Here is a 16,906-nt window from a genome sequence, read left to right on the forward strand (position 1 = left end):
CAACTCCCCTCCCAGGCAGTGCATTCCAGATTCCATCACTTTCTGGGTGAAAACCTTTTTCCTCAAACTGCTTCTAAACCTCCTGCCTTTCACTTTAATGTCTGCCCCCTTGTTCTTGACCTTTCTATCCACTGTGTCCATGCCCCTCATACCCATTTGCACCTCTATCAGGCCCACCTCAACCTTCTCTGCTCCAAAGAAAGCAACCTCCGATTATCCAGCTGGAATGCTCCATCCCAGGCAACATTCTGCAGAATCTTCTCTGCATCCCCTCCAGTGCAATCACATCCTTCTTACAGTGTGGTGACCAGAACTGCACACAGTACTCCAGCTGTGGCCGAACCAACACTCTGTACAACTCTAACACGACCTCCCTGCTCTTATAATCAATGCATCAATTGATAAAGGCAAGTGTCCTATATGCCCTCTGAACTGCTCTATTAACCTGTCCTGTCACCTTCAGGAATCTGGGAGAAATTGAGGACTGCGGATGCTGGAGATTCGAGTCTAAAAGTGTGCTGCTGGAAAAGCCCAGCTGGTCAGGCAGCATCCGAGGAGCAGGAGAATCAAGCATGAGCTCTTCATCAGGAACCTTAAAGAATCTGGGGACAAGCATCCCAAGATCCCTCTGTTCTTCTGAGCTTCCTAGCATCCTGCCATTCATCATTGAGTACTCCGTGCCTTGTTCTTTCTGTCAAAGTGCACCACCTCACATTTACCAGGATTAAATTCCATCCATCATTGATCTGACCAATCTGTTTATATCCTTTTGTTATCTAAGACCTTTCTCCTCACTGTCAATCACCTGGGCAATCTTTGTGTCATCTGCACACTTACTTTTCATTTCCCCCATATTCTCATCTATATCATTTATGAGTATCACAAACACTAAAGAATCAAGCACTGATCTCTATGTAATGCCACTGGACGCCAGCATCCAGTCACATATACAACATTCTACCATTACCCTCTGGCTCCTGCTAAACTAATTTTGGATTGCCATATTAGCCTGGATTCCCTTCAGCTTCTTTCACAGTTTCCTGTGTGGGGCTTTGTCAAAGGCCTTACTGAAATTCATATCAATTGTTGTTGTTACCACCCATTCTAATCCGTGACACTATTAACCCTACATGCACTCTGCACTGCCTATCTACTCCCTCAGGACAATTCCCCACAAACGTAAGAAGGACTCTGTATACTGCAAACACATGATTTATTTTCTACTGTATCATGTGTACTAACTTCTGAAATTAAATGTCATTCATAGATGACCATTCAAGTAAACCCCCATCTTTTAATTTTCAATTAGTACATATTTCTAGAGTAGAAGAGAAAAAATAGCAAGTAGAAGCATGAGTAGACCACTCAGCCTTCCCAGTCTATTCCACCATTCAATACAATCATGTCTGACCATTCAACTCAATACTGTGTTCCTATTTTCTCCCCATACCCTTTAATCCCTTTAGTCCTAAGAACTTATCATACTCCACCAAATTACACCGTATACCTCCAAGGACTCTTGAATATTACTCCTATCAACAGACACCCCCTGCACCAGCCGTTCCCCTCACGCGATGTCCACAACATCCAACATCCACCAGCCCAGATCACCCTCCAGACTATTCCAATACAGAAGGCATTGTATTTATACAAACGTATCGAATAATAATTGCATTGATGAAAATGAAATAAAACATAGCCCATGAAAACAGCTCCTGAAAATCAAAAAAAGTAGTCCTTGAGAAAATTGCAAGAGGAGCCTTGAAATTATAATATTTGACTCTTATTATGCTTTCCTTTATTGGTCAGAGTATTGAGTACAGGAGTTGGAAGGTCATGTTGCGGACATTGGTTAGGCCACTGTTGGAATATTGTATGCAATTCTGGTCTCCTTCCTATCAGAAAGATATTGTGAAACTTGAAAGGGTTCAGAAAAGATTTACAAGGATGTTGCCAGGGTTGGAGGATTTGAGCTATAGGGAGAGGTTGAATAGGCTGGGGCTGTTTTCCCTGGAGCGTCGGAGGCTGAGGTGTGACCTTATAGAGGTTTACAAAATTATGAGGGGCATGGTTAGGATAACTCGACAAAGTATTTGCCTTCGGGTAGGGGAGTCCAGAACTAGAGAGTATAGACTTAGGGTGAGAGGGGAAAGATATAAAAGAGACCTAAGGGGCAACTTTTTCATGCAGAGGGTGGTACGTATATGGAATGAGCTGCCAAAGGAAGTTGTGGAGGCTGGGACAATTGCAACATTTAAAAGGCATCTGGATAGGTATATGAATAGGAAGGATTTGGAGGGATATGGGCTGGGTGCTGATAGGTGGGACTGGACTGGGTTGGGATATCTGGTCAGCATAGACAGGCTGGATCGAAGGGTCTGTTTCCATGCTGTACATTTCAATGACTCTATGACTCTATTTCCATTTCATTAACAACATTAACGAGTTATTAATTGTGGTGAGCATATTTGCTTATTTCCCACACCCTCCCGCACCAAGTTGAAAATTGGATTGTGTCCGGTTGCATTGGGATTCAGAGACATCTTCTGGCATCACGGTTTTAAAATTGTTTCCTTGCCTTTTCCTGACCTCTCTGGCAACTGAAAATTCTGGCCACCATGTCTGCATGAGAAGGCTCATTCTGGTATGAGATTGACAAGCAAGATGCTGGAAGTTAGATGAATATAGACTTAAATGATTGGAGATGTTTTCTTACCAACACAATTACAGCAGGAAGAGGTGTATGTTTACGAACATGGATCATGGACAGTATTTCTGGCAGATGACCCTCTCGTGAAGCAACATAAAACATTCTATTCGATTAAAGAGATACAACAGATTATGTCCCAACATTGTAGTGCATTTCCTATATTGATTGTGCACTACCTATGAGCCTGTGCCAATTGATAATAACTTCAAAGCTCTCTTTTTAAAGCAACTGTTTGCCAATAAACTTTAACAAGTGTAGTTAAATATGTCAAATGTAATCTCCTTCAAATTCAGCAATCGCATGTATTCCTAAACAATACATAATAAATAACTCAGTGCAATAAATTCATATTTACTCTTTTTCTTCCTGCTGCTCATAACATAGGGGAAGTTTTATTTTGTATTTCAGGAGAAATTCTAAAGGAATTTGATTGAGCTTACTAGAAGAAGAGACTGATTTCCTTTTTTGCTGCCCCTGTACAAGTATCATTAAAAGATATTGATGAAAGAGGGGTTTTCTCACATGGCAGCCACAGAAGATAATCAAAGAGGGTGTAATTGTTAACTTATTCAGGCAGATTTTTACATATACCTACATTGGAAGTCACATGTAATGGGCCTGAGAAGAGTGGCAGTGAAACTTTTCAGCATCTGTTTTCGAAGTTTCATAAAATACTTAGTTGCCTTTTTAAAAGTCTGATTATAAAGTGGGAACTGAGGTCAATTGACTTGCCCTTACCACTTTTCTGACAATGATTGGAGAAATCAAGTTGCAATTGAAAAGAGAACTTATCCTTTAGCAGGATTACTTGCTATGCAAATACACCAATCAATCAAGGCAACATAACATATATACTTCATAAAGAATAGCTTATTGGCTTTTTAAATTGTGCGATTGTTACTTATTCTCAAATAGTGAGAGGTTGGGAAGTGTTGAACATCAAACTTGGCTGCCCTGTTCATGAGTCACTGAAAGTTAACATGCTGGTACAGCAAGCAAGCAAGGCACATTTTATGCTGGCCTTTATCAGAAGGGGATCTCAGTGTAGGAGTGACAACATCTTGCTGTAATTATATCAAGCAGTGGTGAAACCACACTTGGAGCATTGCATGTAGATATGATCTCCTTATTTAAGGAAAGATATAGTAGTTATTGAGGGAGTGCAATGAATGTTCATCAAACTAATTCCTGGAATGAAAGGGATTATGAAAGAGATTGGATCTATATTGCCTGAAAGGATGAGATGTGGCCTCATTCATATAAAACTCTTACAGTGATCAACAGGGTACAATCAGAAAAGATGTCTTCTACTGGTTTTGAGGATTAGAACTAAAAATAAGGCACAGGCCATTTAGCACTGAGGTGAGGAGGAATTTTTTTACACAAAGGATGGGGAGTCTTTGAAATTCTCTGTCCTGGAGATGGTAAAAGAAATGTGCTTGAGATATGGGGACCTTGCTTAAAATGGTGTTGAAGTTGAAAATCAGCCATGACCTCATTGAATGGCAGAGTGGGCTCCAAGGCCTAATTCTGATCCCATGTATTATTATGTCCACATAAGACCAATTCCTTTAACTGAATTCATATTTTTTGGGAAGCAATGCTTCTTTATCCTCACAAAATGCACTATGCTAGTAGTCTGCTCCTGCACATCAGGAAGGGAACCTACTTATTGCACGATGTGCTGTGTTCTAGACTGGTGTGTGGACACACATTCAAAACTTAAATGGAATATTATAAGCAACTAAATTCTTTGCAAAAATTATGCTTGCACGTGTATACATTATAGTATAGGATCGATGTAGATTTGAATGTCCAACAATAAAATATTATACATTATTTGTATAATTTGATCAGTAATTTATGTAATTGAAAAATTTTTATAAATGGAAAATCACCCTGTGCATAAGTATTGAATGCTAATAAATTGTATTTTAATTTCATCTGAAAAGAAATTAATGTTTACCAAACGTAAAGTCAATGAAAATGGAATGACAATGGACTACTTGTCATTAAGATTTCAAATTGTTTCTCTCCAGAATATCGGATGTATTAGTACAACACCCTTACTTTGGGCACATGTCTAATTTAAATATTTGACTGTCTATTATTCATTAGATTATTGCAGAATCAGCAGAAATGCCACTTTGTAACACTGCTTGAATACACGCACTGAATCTTGATTTTACAATTGTTAACACGCATTTGCATACTTTTGCATGATAGCTTGGCTCACTGCTCACACAATTTACAAGCTTTAGAAACTTAAACTGTACTTGAACTCTTTCAGCTGTACAACTAGAATTATTATTTGGGCCTTACCACATTTGTATTTTAAAACAATGGTTGATATTTCTTGCACAACAAGTAAACTATAAAGTAAATTAGCAATAATAAGTTGAGAGGTATGTATTTTGCCACATCTCTGCTTGTTTTTGAACATGATAATAATTAGTATTCAGTTAAAAATAAGGAGATTTATGTTTGTTTCACAATGTAAATTAGATTAATTTAAGAAGTAAACAAAATAAGAATTTCTCAGAGGGTGAAGACTGATGACAAAAGGTTCTTCAGAATAATCTGCCAGCAAGTGTTTACTGACCAGTTTTAAGAGCAGAAATCTATTTGCTATTTTCCTTATCTCCCTAGCTCAGACATACAGAGGGCTATCTTAAGTGCAAAAACTTGGGCAACCAGGTTTTCATGGTTTTATTGTCATTTAAATTTGAGGTGTTTAATATAAAATCTGCTGCCTGGGTGGGATACACCATCGCATTGCTGCTGTGAACCTGGTTTGAAAACACTGGAATTTCTAGTAGATTGAGCAAGGATCGAGAATAAAAGGGCTTGAGTCTGTGCTTCTTGTTTCTTTCTGTCCTGAATGTGACAATTGGTGTCATTGGAAGATGCCATGTTGGACAGCAACTTCTGTACTGAGGTACACATTAGATTGAAACATGGCACACATGGACTTTGATTATGGAATTTCCAAATTGACAATCAAAGAGCGACAGAATCATCGGATGGGAGCAAGATATTTCCCAATTTCTTGCCTCAGAATGGTGTCTGAAAATGTGTTGCTGGAAAAACGCAGCAGGTCAGGCAGCATCCAAAGAGCAGGAGAATCAGTGTTTTGGGTATGAGCCCTTCTTCAGGGATGAGGAAAGTGTGCCAAGCAGGCTAACAGAAAACGTAGGGAGGAGGGACTTGGGGGAGGGGCATTGGAAATGCGATAGGTGGGAAGAGGTTAAGGTGAGGGTGATAGGCTGGAGTGGGGGTGGGAGTGGAGAGGTCAGGAAGAAGATTGCAGGTTAGGAAGGTGGTGCTGAGTTCGAGGGTTGGGACTGAGACAAAGTGGGGGGAGGGGAATTGAGGAAACTGGAGAAATCTGAGTTCATCCCTTGTGTTTGGAGGGTTCCTAGACAGAAGATGAGGCCCTTTTCCTCCAGCCATCATGTTGCTATGGTCTGGCGATGGAGGAGTCCAAGGACCTGCATGTCTTTGGTGGAGTGGGAGGGGGAGTTGAAGTATTGAGCCCCGGGGTGGTTGGGTTGGTTGGTCCAGGTGTCCCAGAGGTGTTCTCTGAAATGTTCTGTAAGTAGGCGGCCTGTCTCCGACTATGCACTATCAGTATCCTAGGGGTTAGCAATGACCAAAAACTGAACTGGACTAGCCATATATATACTGCATCACAAGAACAGGTCAGAAGTTAGGAATCCTGCAGTGAATGACTTACCTCTGTCTACAAGGCATAAGTCAGTAGTGCAGTTACATATTCCACATTTGGCTGGAGACATGCAGAGGAGGCCACATCGGGTGCAGCGGATGCAGTAAATGATGTGTGTGGAGGTGCTGGTGAATTTGTGGCAGATATGGAAGGATCCCTTGGGGCCTTGTCTGCCACAAGTGACTGAGGGAGGATGTGGAATGATTGGAAAGACAAGTTTCAAGCAGAGAATAGTGTCACGAGGAGCAAAATGAAACGTTAGCGCAAAGTTAATTTTTTTTTAACAACTGCTGTTTAAATATGTAAGTGCGGATACTACTGGATTAGCCAACAGGTTCTCATCAATAGGCTTTTTTTGAGATTTTTGCTTGTGGGAGAGTCTATGAGTAGGGGGTATAACCACAGAGTAAGGGTTCAGCCATTGAAGGGGGAGGAATTTCTTTTCTCAGAGGCTAGAGAATCTGTGGAATTCTTCTCCACAAAGAGCTGTCAAGGCTGGTTCATTGAGTATATTCAAGGCTAAGACAGACAGACGTGTAATGTGCCAGGGAACTAGTTGTTAAAGGATAAGGCAGGAAAATGGAGTGGAGGATTATCAGATAGGCCATGGTCTGATTGAATGACAGAGCAAGCCTCGAATGACCAAATTTGACTCTTACTTCTTCTGGTTTTATGATTGAAGTGGTAGCCCCATGAAAATGCAGAGCTTAATAATTTGAAATAAATTGAAATTTGAAGAATAATTTTGCAATATGTATATTAATTCTGAATGCTTTAAAGCATGTATAATATGACATTTTGTGAAGTAGTGCATTTGTTTCTGTGAGGATAAAAGGTTTCTTCACTTCCATTTTGTCGTGTCACTTTGGTTCCTTCCTGCTCCACTGGTACATGATCAAAAACTGTAAGTTGACAGTATTCTTACCTGGCAACAGCGAAGACACCTCCATTCATAGACCCAAAGCAAGAAAGAGCAACGAAAATTGGTACTGTTATGGAGAACTTGCCCATCAATCGCTCTGCAAAGGTCTAATCAATTAGACTGAAGTTAAAATCAATCCTACACTGTTAATTGCTTAACCAACAATATCAATAGTCACATTTAGTCTTAAATTTTCCATTCTGTGTTAGCATGAACAAGAAAACATTAAGTGTAAGTCAAAAACAAAAAAATCCTGAAATTTTGCAAAAGTTCTCCTAATCTCTTATTGCAATTCTGGGAAGAGCGAGTAAAACCCACCATCAAATGGCCAAAAATTGTATGATTGTCTGCCTTCATCAAAACAGCCCTCCATTCCCTGAACAGGAATAAACAGAATTCTGTTATCACACTTCTGTAGCCCATTTCAGACTTGGATAGCTCCTTTAAGAAAAATAAGGCACCAGTCTGTCAGCTCATTAGGGTGTATATCTCTGTTGAGTTACTAAGGCACAGGCAATGTCTTTTAGTTAAATAATCTCATCCTGGCATCAAAAGAGGACAAAACAGCAGGTGGCCTCCTGTCCCTGTGCTCATTAGCTCTGGTCTGCAGAAACGTTAGCTATTTATTGATGAAAATCAGTGAAGGCAGATACATGGTATAAATATGACTCTATAATAAATTGATATATATAGGTATATGTATGTAATAATTGACATACAGCTGTATGCTTTATAGGTATATCCTGAACTAATATATGGTTCAAGCATATAAACTAAGTAACAATATATTTCACAAACATAACCCCAACAAATATTGTTAGCAACCATACACTAAACTGGTATACATTTTTAACAGAAATAAATGGCTTCTATTAATTCAGGGGAAGTGTATTTCTCTGGCTGGCCCACATTTATTACCCATTCCTAAGTGCCCTTGAGAAGATGGTGCTTAGCTGCTTTCTTGAGGCAATGCGATGCATTTGGTGTAGAAACACATACAATAATCTTAGTGAGGAAGTTCCTGGATTTTGATCGCTGCAACAGTGAAGGGTTGGTGACATATTTCCAGAACAGGATGGTGAATGCCTTAGCAAGAAGTTTGCAGGTGGTCATGTTCTCATATATCTACTAGCCTTGTCCTTCTGGATGATAGCAGTTGTAGGTTTGGAAAATGCTGTCTAAGGAGCCTTGTACCTGCGATGCATCTTGTATTCACTACTGCTACTGTGTGCTCGTGGTGAAGGTACTGAATGTTTGTGGATATGGTGTCAATCAAGCCAGCTACTTTTTTCTTAAGCTTTGTTGGAGTTGCATGTCTCCAGCCAAGTGTGGAATATGTCACTGCACTGCTGACTTATGCCTTTAGACTAGATTAGATTACTTACAGTGTGGAAACAGGCCCTTCGGCCCAACAAGTCCACACCGACCCGCCGAAGCGCAACCCACCCATACCCCTACATATACCCCTTACCTAACACTACGGGCAATTTAGCATGGCCAATTCACCTGACCCGCACATCTTTGGACTGTGGGAGGAAACCGGAGCACCCGGAGGAAACCCACACAGACACGGGGAGAACGTGCAAACTCCACACAGTCAGTCACCTGAGTCGGGAATTGAACCCGGGTCTCAGGCGCTGTGAGGCAGCAGTGCTAACCACTGTGCCACCGTGCCGCCTTGTAGACAGAGGTAAGTCATTCACTGCAGGATTCCTAACTTCTGACCTGTTCTTGTGATGTAGTATTTATATGGCTAGTCCAGTTCAGTTTTTGGTCATTGCTAACCCCTAGGATACTAATAGTGCATACTCGGTGATGGTAATGCCATTGAATATCAAGGGGCAATGATTAGATTCTGTCTTGTTTGGGTTTGTTCTTGTTTGGCACTTGTTTATGATGAATGTTATTTGCCACTTGCCAAACCAAACCTGAACATTTACAGGTCTTGCTGCATTTGGCCAAATCTGTGGAGTTGTCAAACTTGTGCAAGCACCAGCAAACATCCCCCCGATGACAAGATGATGGAGAGAAGGTATTTGATGAAGCGGCTGAAGATAGCTGGGCTTAGGACACGATCCTGATTAGCAGCGTCTTATGGAACAATGGTAGTGTTCCTACTTCCAAGACAGGACATCTGGACTCATGTCCCATCTGCTCCAGAGGTGTAATATAATACCTCTGAACAGGTTGATTAGAAATACCTACTCAGATTAATAAGTATCACTTAATAGTGTTTGGATACACATCCTATTGGCTAAATGGGAACAGATGTAAACATAGACTATTTTAAAAAGGACAGATAGACTTCCTGGGTCTCATGTCATAACCTTGACAGGAGACAGGCCAAAAGTTCTAAACAGTGGTGGAACCTTGGCATTAGTATATAAGTACAAAAACCATACAAACTGGTTAATTTATCTTTACCTGTATAAATACTATTCTATATAATTGCTGAAACATTGCCATGGAGAATGTATCAGTTAAAGATAATTAAAGTTAACTGCACAGATCCGTTTAAATTTAAACCAAACAGGTTGATTTTGATTGGTTAGGGTATGACCCTGAGAAAGGAACTGGAGAACTGTTCAGTTTTGTTCGGGTGGGAGACATGCAGTGTATACACATGACTGTAGGTATACTCCGTCTGCATAGACAGGATCCTGTGTATTAATGTGCATAGCTTCTAGTAAACACAAGTGATGCCAGATATGTAGGCTGTACTCCCCAAAGATTTACAAATTGCATCAAATGTTGACTACTCACAACACTACTGTTAGCACTGTGTCAATCATCAGATATGATTCTGCATTTGGACAACATTTGGGTAGGTAATCCTGAATGTGCAAAGATATACAATGATAACCAATTTTGTTAGTCACAGTGTAAAGCACATACTTGTTTTGGAAGCTACGTGTATTAATATACTGGGCCCTGTTCTTTGCAGACAGAAATAACATTTTCATGCACTGTGCTTGATTCAACTCAATAAAATAGGTGGCAGCTATTCGCTGCTTCATTTCTCAGAGCATTGCCTTGACTAATCCGAGTCAAACTGCTTGGTTTAAATTTTAAAAGATCCTTACAGGTAACTGGCAAACATCATTAACTAGTGCATTCTCCATGGCAATCCCTCAACCAAGCAGAATCCACTTGCTAACTAATTAGCATTACTTTCTTTTAAAGTACACCTGTTGTTTGGCCTTAGATTGATATTCTTGTAAATTTGCAGTATTAAGTCAGAATTAAACTTCAAACATGCCTGATTTTTAAATTCATTTTTAATTTTTATATATCTTGAAGTGCTTTAGATTAGATTACTTACAGTGTGGAAACAGGCCCTTCGGCCCAACAAGTCCACACCGACCCGCAACCCACCCATACCCCTACATATACCCCTTACCTAACACTACGGGCAATTTAGCATGGCCAATTCACCTGACCCGCACATCTTTGGACTGTGGGAGGAAACCGGAGCACCCGGAGGAAACCCACGCAGACACGGGGCGAATGTGCAAACTCCACACAGTCAGTTGCCTGAGGCGGGAATTGAACCCAGGTCCCTGGCGCTGTGAGGCAACAGTGCTAACCACTGTGCCACCTACAAACAACTGAATTTTTTTTTCATCACCAAGTCACCTGTGGTATATTTTCAACTATTAACCAGCACCAAATCACGCCTAATCCCCAACTGATAAATTTATGTGCAAAGCCCATTAAGGGCAATGCAGACACTAAATGTGAGGGTGATATGGGGAGGGGGGAGGAGCTAAATTAAACTGGAGTTGGAAAGGGGAGACAAAACACTTTACCTCTGAGGTACCCTCTTCTCTTTAAAGACATCAAGAGCATTAGTGAAACCACACACTATCTCTCTAAAGATACCTAAGAATGAATGTAGCCATGGAAAAGGGGCAGACAGTTGGCAGATATACCACCCTCTTCAATCTGTTGCCTTGACCTGTTAACAGCCAACTTGGCCAGACCCACGAGCAGGTTCTCTGACTTGATCACATTCCCTGATTTTGTTTTACAGTTCAGCTCATTACTTGCAAACTGGCTATGTCAATCTGGAATCTTGTCAGTTCACTGTTTACATCGTTATTCCAGAGAAACACAACACTTGCCGGATCTGAGGAGGAGTCATGCGACCCAAAACGTTAACTCTGATCTCTCTCCACAGATGCTGTCAGAGCTGCTGAGCTTTTCCAGCAATTTCTGTTTTTGTTTCTCATTTACGGCATCCGCAGTTCTATCTTTGTTTTAATGACACTCGCCCTTTTGTCATCCTTTAAAAATACTAATATGTTATTAGAACTGTGTAAATATCGTAATGTATATAAATAACAAGTCTGTGAGGAACTGTGTAGAATTCCCTCTTTAAAGGAGGAAGGCCAAATTTTCTTATGTGTTGAAATTTCAAGTGATTTATTAAGTATTTGTTCTGAGTACAACAAACTTGCGAGCTATTTATTGAATATTTAGCTTGCACTATTTATGTAGACTATTTCCTCTTTCAATATGAAGACCCCTTGAGGAGAGACAAAATAGTAAATTCACAGAACTACATTGTCAAAAATATAGAATAGACTGCACTCTGAATCATACAGCTGGGAAAATTTCTTTTCTAAACTGGAGTCTTGTCAGTGTCACAGAATATCAAAAATACTTCGGTGAGCTTGGTTAGCCAAAGTGTCCTGTCACCTCTATCTCAGGAGACACAGCTAAAGTCTCCTCTCTGCACTAGTTATAAAGATAGAACATCAGAGCAGTCTCATACTAGTCCCAAAAGGGTTTGAGTGCACAGTGAAAGCTGTCTGCATTTCAGCAGCTGCATAATGAGCAATCTTATTCAGTGAGGGCGTATGTGGCAAGAGAGATGGAAAAGGTCACACTGGTGCATTAGGTGCATTTTCAGACTGCAGTTAAATTCATATTTAGAGTAGAGGCACTTTTATTCCGCATCAAATCCATGATATGCCTGACCTGGATACTGTTGATAAAGGGTCTTAATTAATATATGGACTGCAGCAGTTCAAGTAGGCAGATCACCACCATCTTCTCAAGGGCAACTAGGGATTCGCAATACAAGCTGGCCAGCGAGTAGTGCCCATGTACTACAAGGGAATAAAGGGGACAAATGATAGAAAATGTACACACATTTTTCATTTTGGTGAACACCATGAAAATTGCCTTCTTCCATAAGTAGGGCACTAATGACATGTATGGACTTTAATGTTATTCATGAGAAAAAGCGAAAGTTATATTGTACCTTCTTCCCTTCATCTCTTTAGGTCTCCTCATGCTGCATACCAGTCCTGATTAGCAGCAGACTGTTAGCCTGGAAAGGATTTTGAGACAATTCGTTCTTCAGCTTGGTGTTTTTCACTAGTAATAATGAAGTTGATTTTGGGAACTCAGTAGCATTGACACTATACTCTCTGGGTATCGCTCTGACCTTTTTGCAGCTACTCTGAAAATGAATGAATTGATGATCTCCTTGGCCAATCAATGGCGTGCTCGTTTATACATTTTGCAGTGTGGAGTTGCTCTTGTTGTGTGCTGGCTGGGTGCAGACACCAAACTTAAGACAGGAAGGCATATCGCAAATGTTCTCTGGGTGTAGGGAGAGACTAGAATTTGCTTTTTATTTTAAACAAAATAATTCGGCAAACATCATAAGTGCCTAAACAGCATTCTAACTGCATTAAAAGTATGGGGCTATTCAGCCTAGCAGAGAACCTAGTGTCGGCTATTATAGCCTTGTACTTGCTGTCTTCAAAGGGCCACAATTGACAAGTTATTGGCTTTCTGTTTCTCGCTCTTGGTACAGGGACCAAGTGCCTGTTATCTTTCAGCTCATTGAGAACTGACTGCTGCAGAACCCAGCTGTAAATGTGACATCTCACTTCTTCTGTCTGTCAACCAAACCCAATTCCTAATGGGTAAAGCTTATTGAGCAACTTCATACCTTCTTTTCAGAGCACTTACACTATTGTAGGAGTATTGTCTCCCACCTTATTCATAGGGTGCCTCTGAGTAAACTGCAGGCAGTGTGAGAAATCAATAGCACTGCAGAAAACATGGAAGATCGATGGGCAATATTTTGAATATTTTCATTTAGTCAGCTGCTGTCTGCATTTCAAGAATATTTTAGAAGTCTCAGGAATCCAATTTAGTTCGAACCATTTGCAAACAGACGTACATGCTACATTTCAAAATACCAATGGACCCTTTCATATAAATTTAATCCACTAAATTCAATATCACTCACCACAGCTACTGCTTCGGAAGCCAAAAGCTCCTCAGGACTCATTACGGCGAAATAAGCTACATTTGTTAAAACATATCCGACTGTAACAACTGCCATTGATATGCAGATAGCGAGAGGTATATTTCTGGAACAAGAAATATATTTGAACACGTTTTAATAACAGAATATTGTTTTTTCTATCGAGCATGGTTTCATTGAATTATGATTATTAGAAAACATTATATTTTGATAACATGTCGAGGACAATTAAATATTCTGCACAGAACAAATATTTATACCATTAATCCTTGTCTGTTGCATTGTATTTGGAATTTTGCGCATTCTATGTAAGAATATTATAATGCTGTAATTATTTTATGCTCCATTATACCACAATTATTGTGTTCAAGTGTACTGTTATTACTAATCCTGTTCAGTTATTCTGTAATCTTATTAAATATGTTCAGTTATATGACTATCATGATACAAATTCAGTTGTACTTCAATAATTTTAATTGTATTCAGTTGTACTGCAATCATTGTGGCTTGTTAGAATGTATCACAGCACAATGGAAGCAATGTATTGCAAAAATGCACAGTACAAGCTGGAATCTTGAGATGGTAGAAATTGCAAAATCCACAAACTTGGAAACGGGAAGTCATTAAGTTACATGTAAACTGGAGTTATTGCTGCACACAGGTCAAAGTGCAAGCTATGTGAAATTATCTCTCAAAGATGATCCCATGCTATTTGGTCTCAGTAAATTTAGGGATCACGTTGGGGTCTGTCACTTTCTTATAAACCAACAGCTGAAAATGTTTAAAATTGGTAGAAAGTAGTGTTACAACAACATTTCTTAGAATGTTCCGATTGGTATTGCTAATTTAGTACTTTGCATTTGTTTGATTTTTGTAAAAAAAACCTTATGTCATTCATGGGATCAATAGTGTACCCTGAAGGCAGAAGAGTGGTCTCTCGACCCAAAGTTCATTAGAAGGGAACAGGCCCAGACCTTGTCCCAAAATATAGAGACAGGGTAACTTGTACCAAAAAAATATAAAAATCACCATAGTAACCAGGCCACAGGTTTTATCATTGGAAAGAGAGGTGGATTGGTGGAGAGGTGGATTGGTGGAGAGAGGTGAGTTGCTGTGGTTTAATCTGAGAGTTACTGTGCCTCAAGTGAGGGGAGATGTTGAGAAAAAAGAGTCCTTTAATGTAATCTCAGCCAGTGGGGCAATTGAAAACATGCATTTGGCATCACTTTGTTTCACAAACCAGATGTCCAGTCAACCTAACTTGTCTGCAGGGCTCAGATATTATACTAGTGAGCACATATCAGGGGTACACTACGAGGTTAACAACAGCAGTGCACCAAAAGTAGGAAAACAAAGGTGTTCTTTGGCTCCTAAATAAACCCGGGTCACCTCTCCAACCTGTGCAAGGTCCTGCTTTTTCCAGGGAACTCAGCTGATGAGAATTTCCTGCCATGGTAATATAAAAGCCTGCTGGCCAGGATTCCATTATAATCCAAGAAATTCCCCCTCAGCCATGCCTTCTTAGTTCACTCACTCTCAGCTCCTCTACTATCAGAATATGACAATCTTCATCTTATTATTAGTCCATTTAGAATCCTGGTTCAATTAGCCATCAACAAAAATCTGACCCCACTATCGATCACATGGTTAATGGCAGATCTCTGTGTTTCTTTGCTTGCTGAGAAGGCATACAAAAAGGAACAGCTGTAGCTTTTCTGTCTTCCACATCTAAAGGGCATGTATAGGCCTGCTGGCAAAAGATGACAAGGTGTGTAATATTCCCTGCTGAGCGTTAACTAATTGACAATTAATCACATCTGGTTCCAATTCAATAACCGTATTTTCCAAGCTCCAAATGAATTCTTCATTATCTAAATGTCAACAATTAAGTTGCAACAAACACTCCCACTGCATGAATTATTCTGTGGCGTATATAGATAATTATATTCAGGGTTGTCATGGCAGCTGGCCCTTTTAAATTCCACTGTAAGTGGATCAGGCATTATCACTAGAAGTGTGAGTGCAAAATCTTGTCAAAACTATTTTCTTGGTTTTTGTTGCAATACTAAAATATTCCTCCTATTTCATTAATGTTAATCAAAATGAACATTATGGAATGAAATCTGTTTAATTGAAAGATGAGCTACACTTGTAGATTTATTAGGAAGGAATAGAGGTAAGAGAAAATACTACACTTGAAACATTTACATGTTTAGGACTTCCAGTGTTTTTTTGTTTTGTTTGACATTATTTTACTTTTTGATACCATCATTCTTTTGCCGGTCTGACAAAATTTCAACCCATGCTTATTGTTGTTTTGTGTCAACTTGACTCTAAGATTGGTTTTGATCACAACTGTGAGGTGGGAAGGAACAATAGATTTAGTATTTAAGAAATACAGAGGTGGATCTTCTCAAATATCCTGAAGTGTTCAACCAGAAGAACCTGATTTAAATTGGTTTGGAATCAAATCAATTCCAATTTTCCAAACTCAGTAACTTGACATTGAATGAGGTGCTGTAGAGTGTTGTTGAGCAAAGAGACCATGGAGTGCAGGTTCATAATTCTTTGAAAGTAAATGGGATAGTGAAGAAGGTGTTTGGTATGCTTTCCTTTATGGGTCAGAGCATTGAGTATAGGAGTTGGGATGTCATGTCATGGCTATACAGGACGTTGGTTAGGCCACTTTTGAAATATTGTATGCAATTCTTGTATCCTTCCGATTAGAAGGATGTTGTGAAACTTGAAAGGGTACAGAAAAGATTTACAAGGGTGTTTCCAGGGTTAGAGGGTTTGAGCCATAGGGAGAGGCTGAATAGGCTGGGGCTGTTTTCCTTGGAACATCAGGGCTGAGGGGTGTCATTATAGAGGTTTATAAAATCATGAGGGGCATGGATAAGATAAGTCGAGAAAGTCTTTTCCCTGGGGTGGAGGAGTTCAGAACTAGAGGGCATAAGCTTACGGTGAGAGGGGCAAGATATAAAAGGGACCGTAGGGGTAACTTTTTCACGTAGAAGGTGGTGCATGTATGGAATGGGCTACCAGAGGAAGTTGTGTAGGCTAGTACAATTGCAACATTTAAAAGGCATCTGGATGGGTATATCAATAGGAAAGGTTTGGAAAGATATGGGCCTAGTGCTGGAAAATAGGACTAGATTAGGTTAGGATATCTGGTCAGCATGGATGAGTTGGACCTAAGGGTCTGTTTCCATGCTATACATCTTTATCACTTTATGAATGCACAATACTCCCGGGCAT

The 16,906-nt window shown here is 39.9% G+C and overlaps 1 protein-coding gene across 1 annotated transcript in view; it reads right to left on the minus strand.

The window, feature by feature from the left end:
* slc7a11 (solute carrier family 7 member 11) overlaps positions 1–16,906 on the minus strand; it is a 177,634-nt gene that overhangs the window by 37,486 nt on the left and 123,242 nt on the right. The window contains exons 7-9 of the mRNA XM_060851690.1: positions 13,631–13,754; positions 7,363–7,466; positions 2,717–2,813 (exon numbers count right to left, since the gene is read on the minus strand). Of these exons, the coding sequence (XP_060707673.1) occupies positions 2,717–2,813; positions 7,363–7,466; positions 13,631–13,754 (325 nt within the window). The remainder of the gene's footprint in view (positions 1–2,716; positions 2,814–7,362; positions 7,467–13,630; positions 13,755–16,906) is intronic.

Source organism: Hemiscyllium ocellatum, chromosome 36 (assembly GCF_020745735.1).
Source record: "Hemiscyllium ocellatum isolate sHemOce1 chromosome 36, sHemOce1.pat.X.cur, whole genome shotgun sequence".
Lineage (NCBI taxonomy): Eukaryota > Metazoa > Chordata > Chondrichthyes > Orectolobiformes > Hemiscylliidae > Hemiscyllium > Hemiscyllium ocellatum.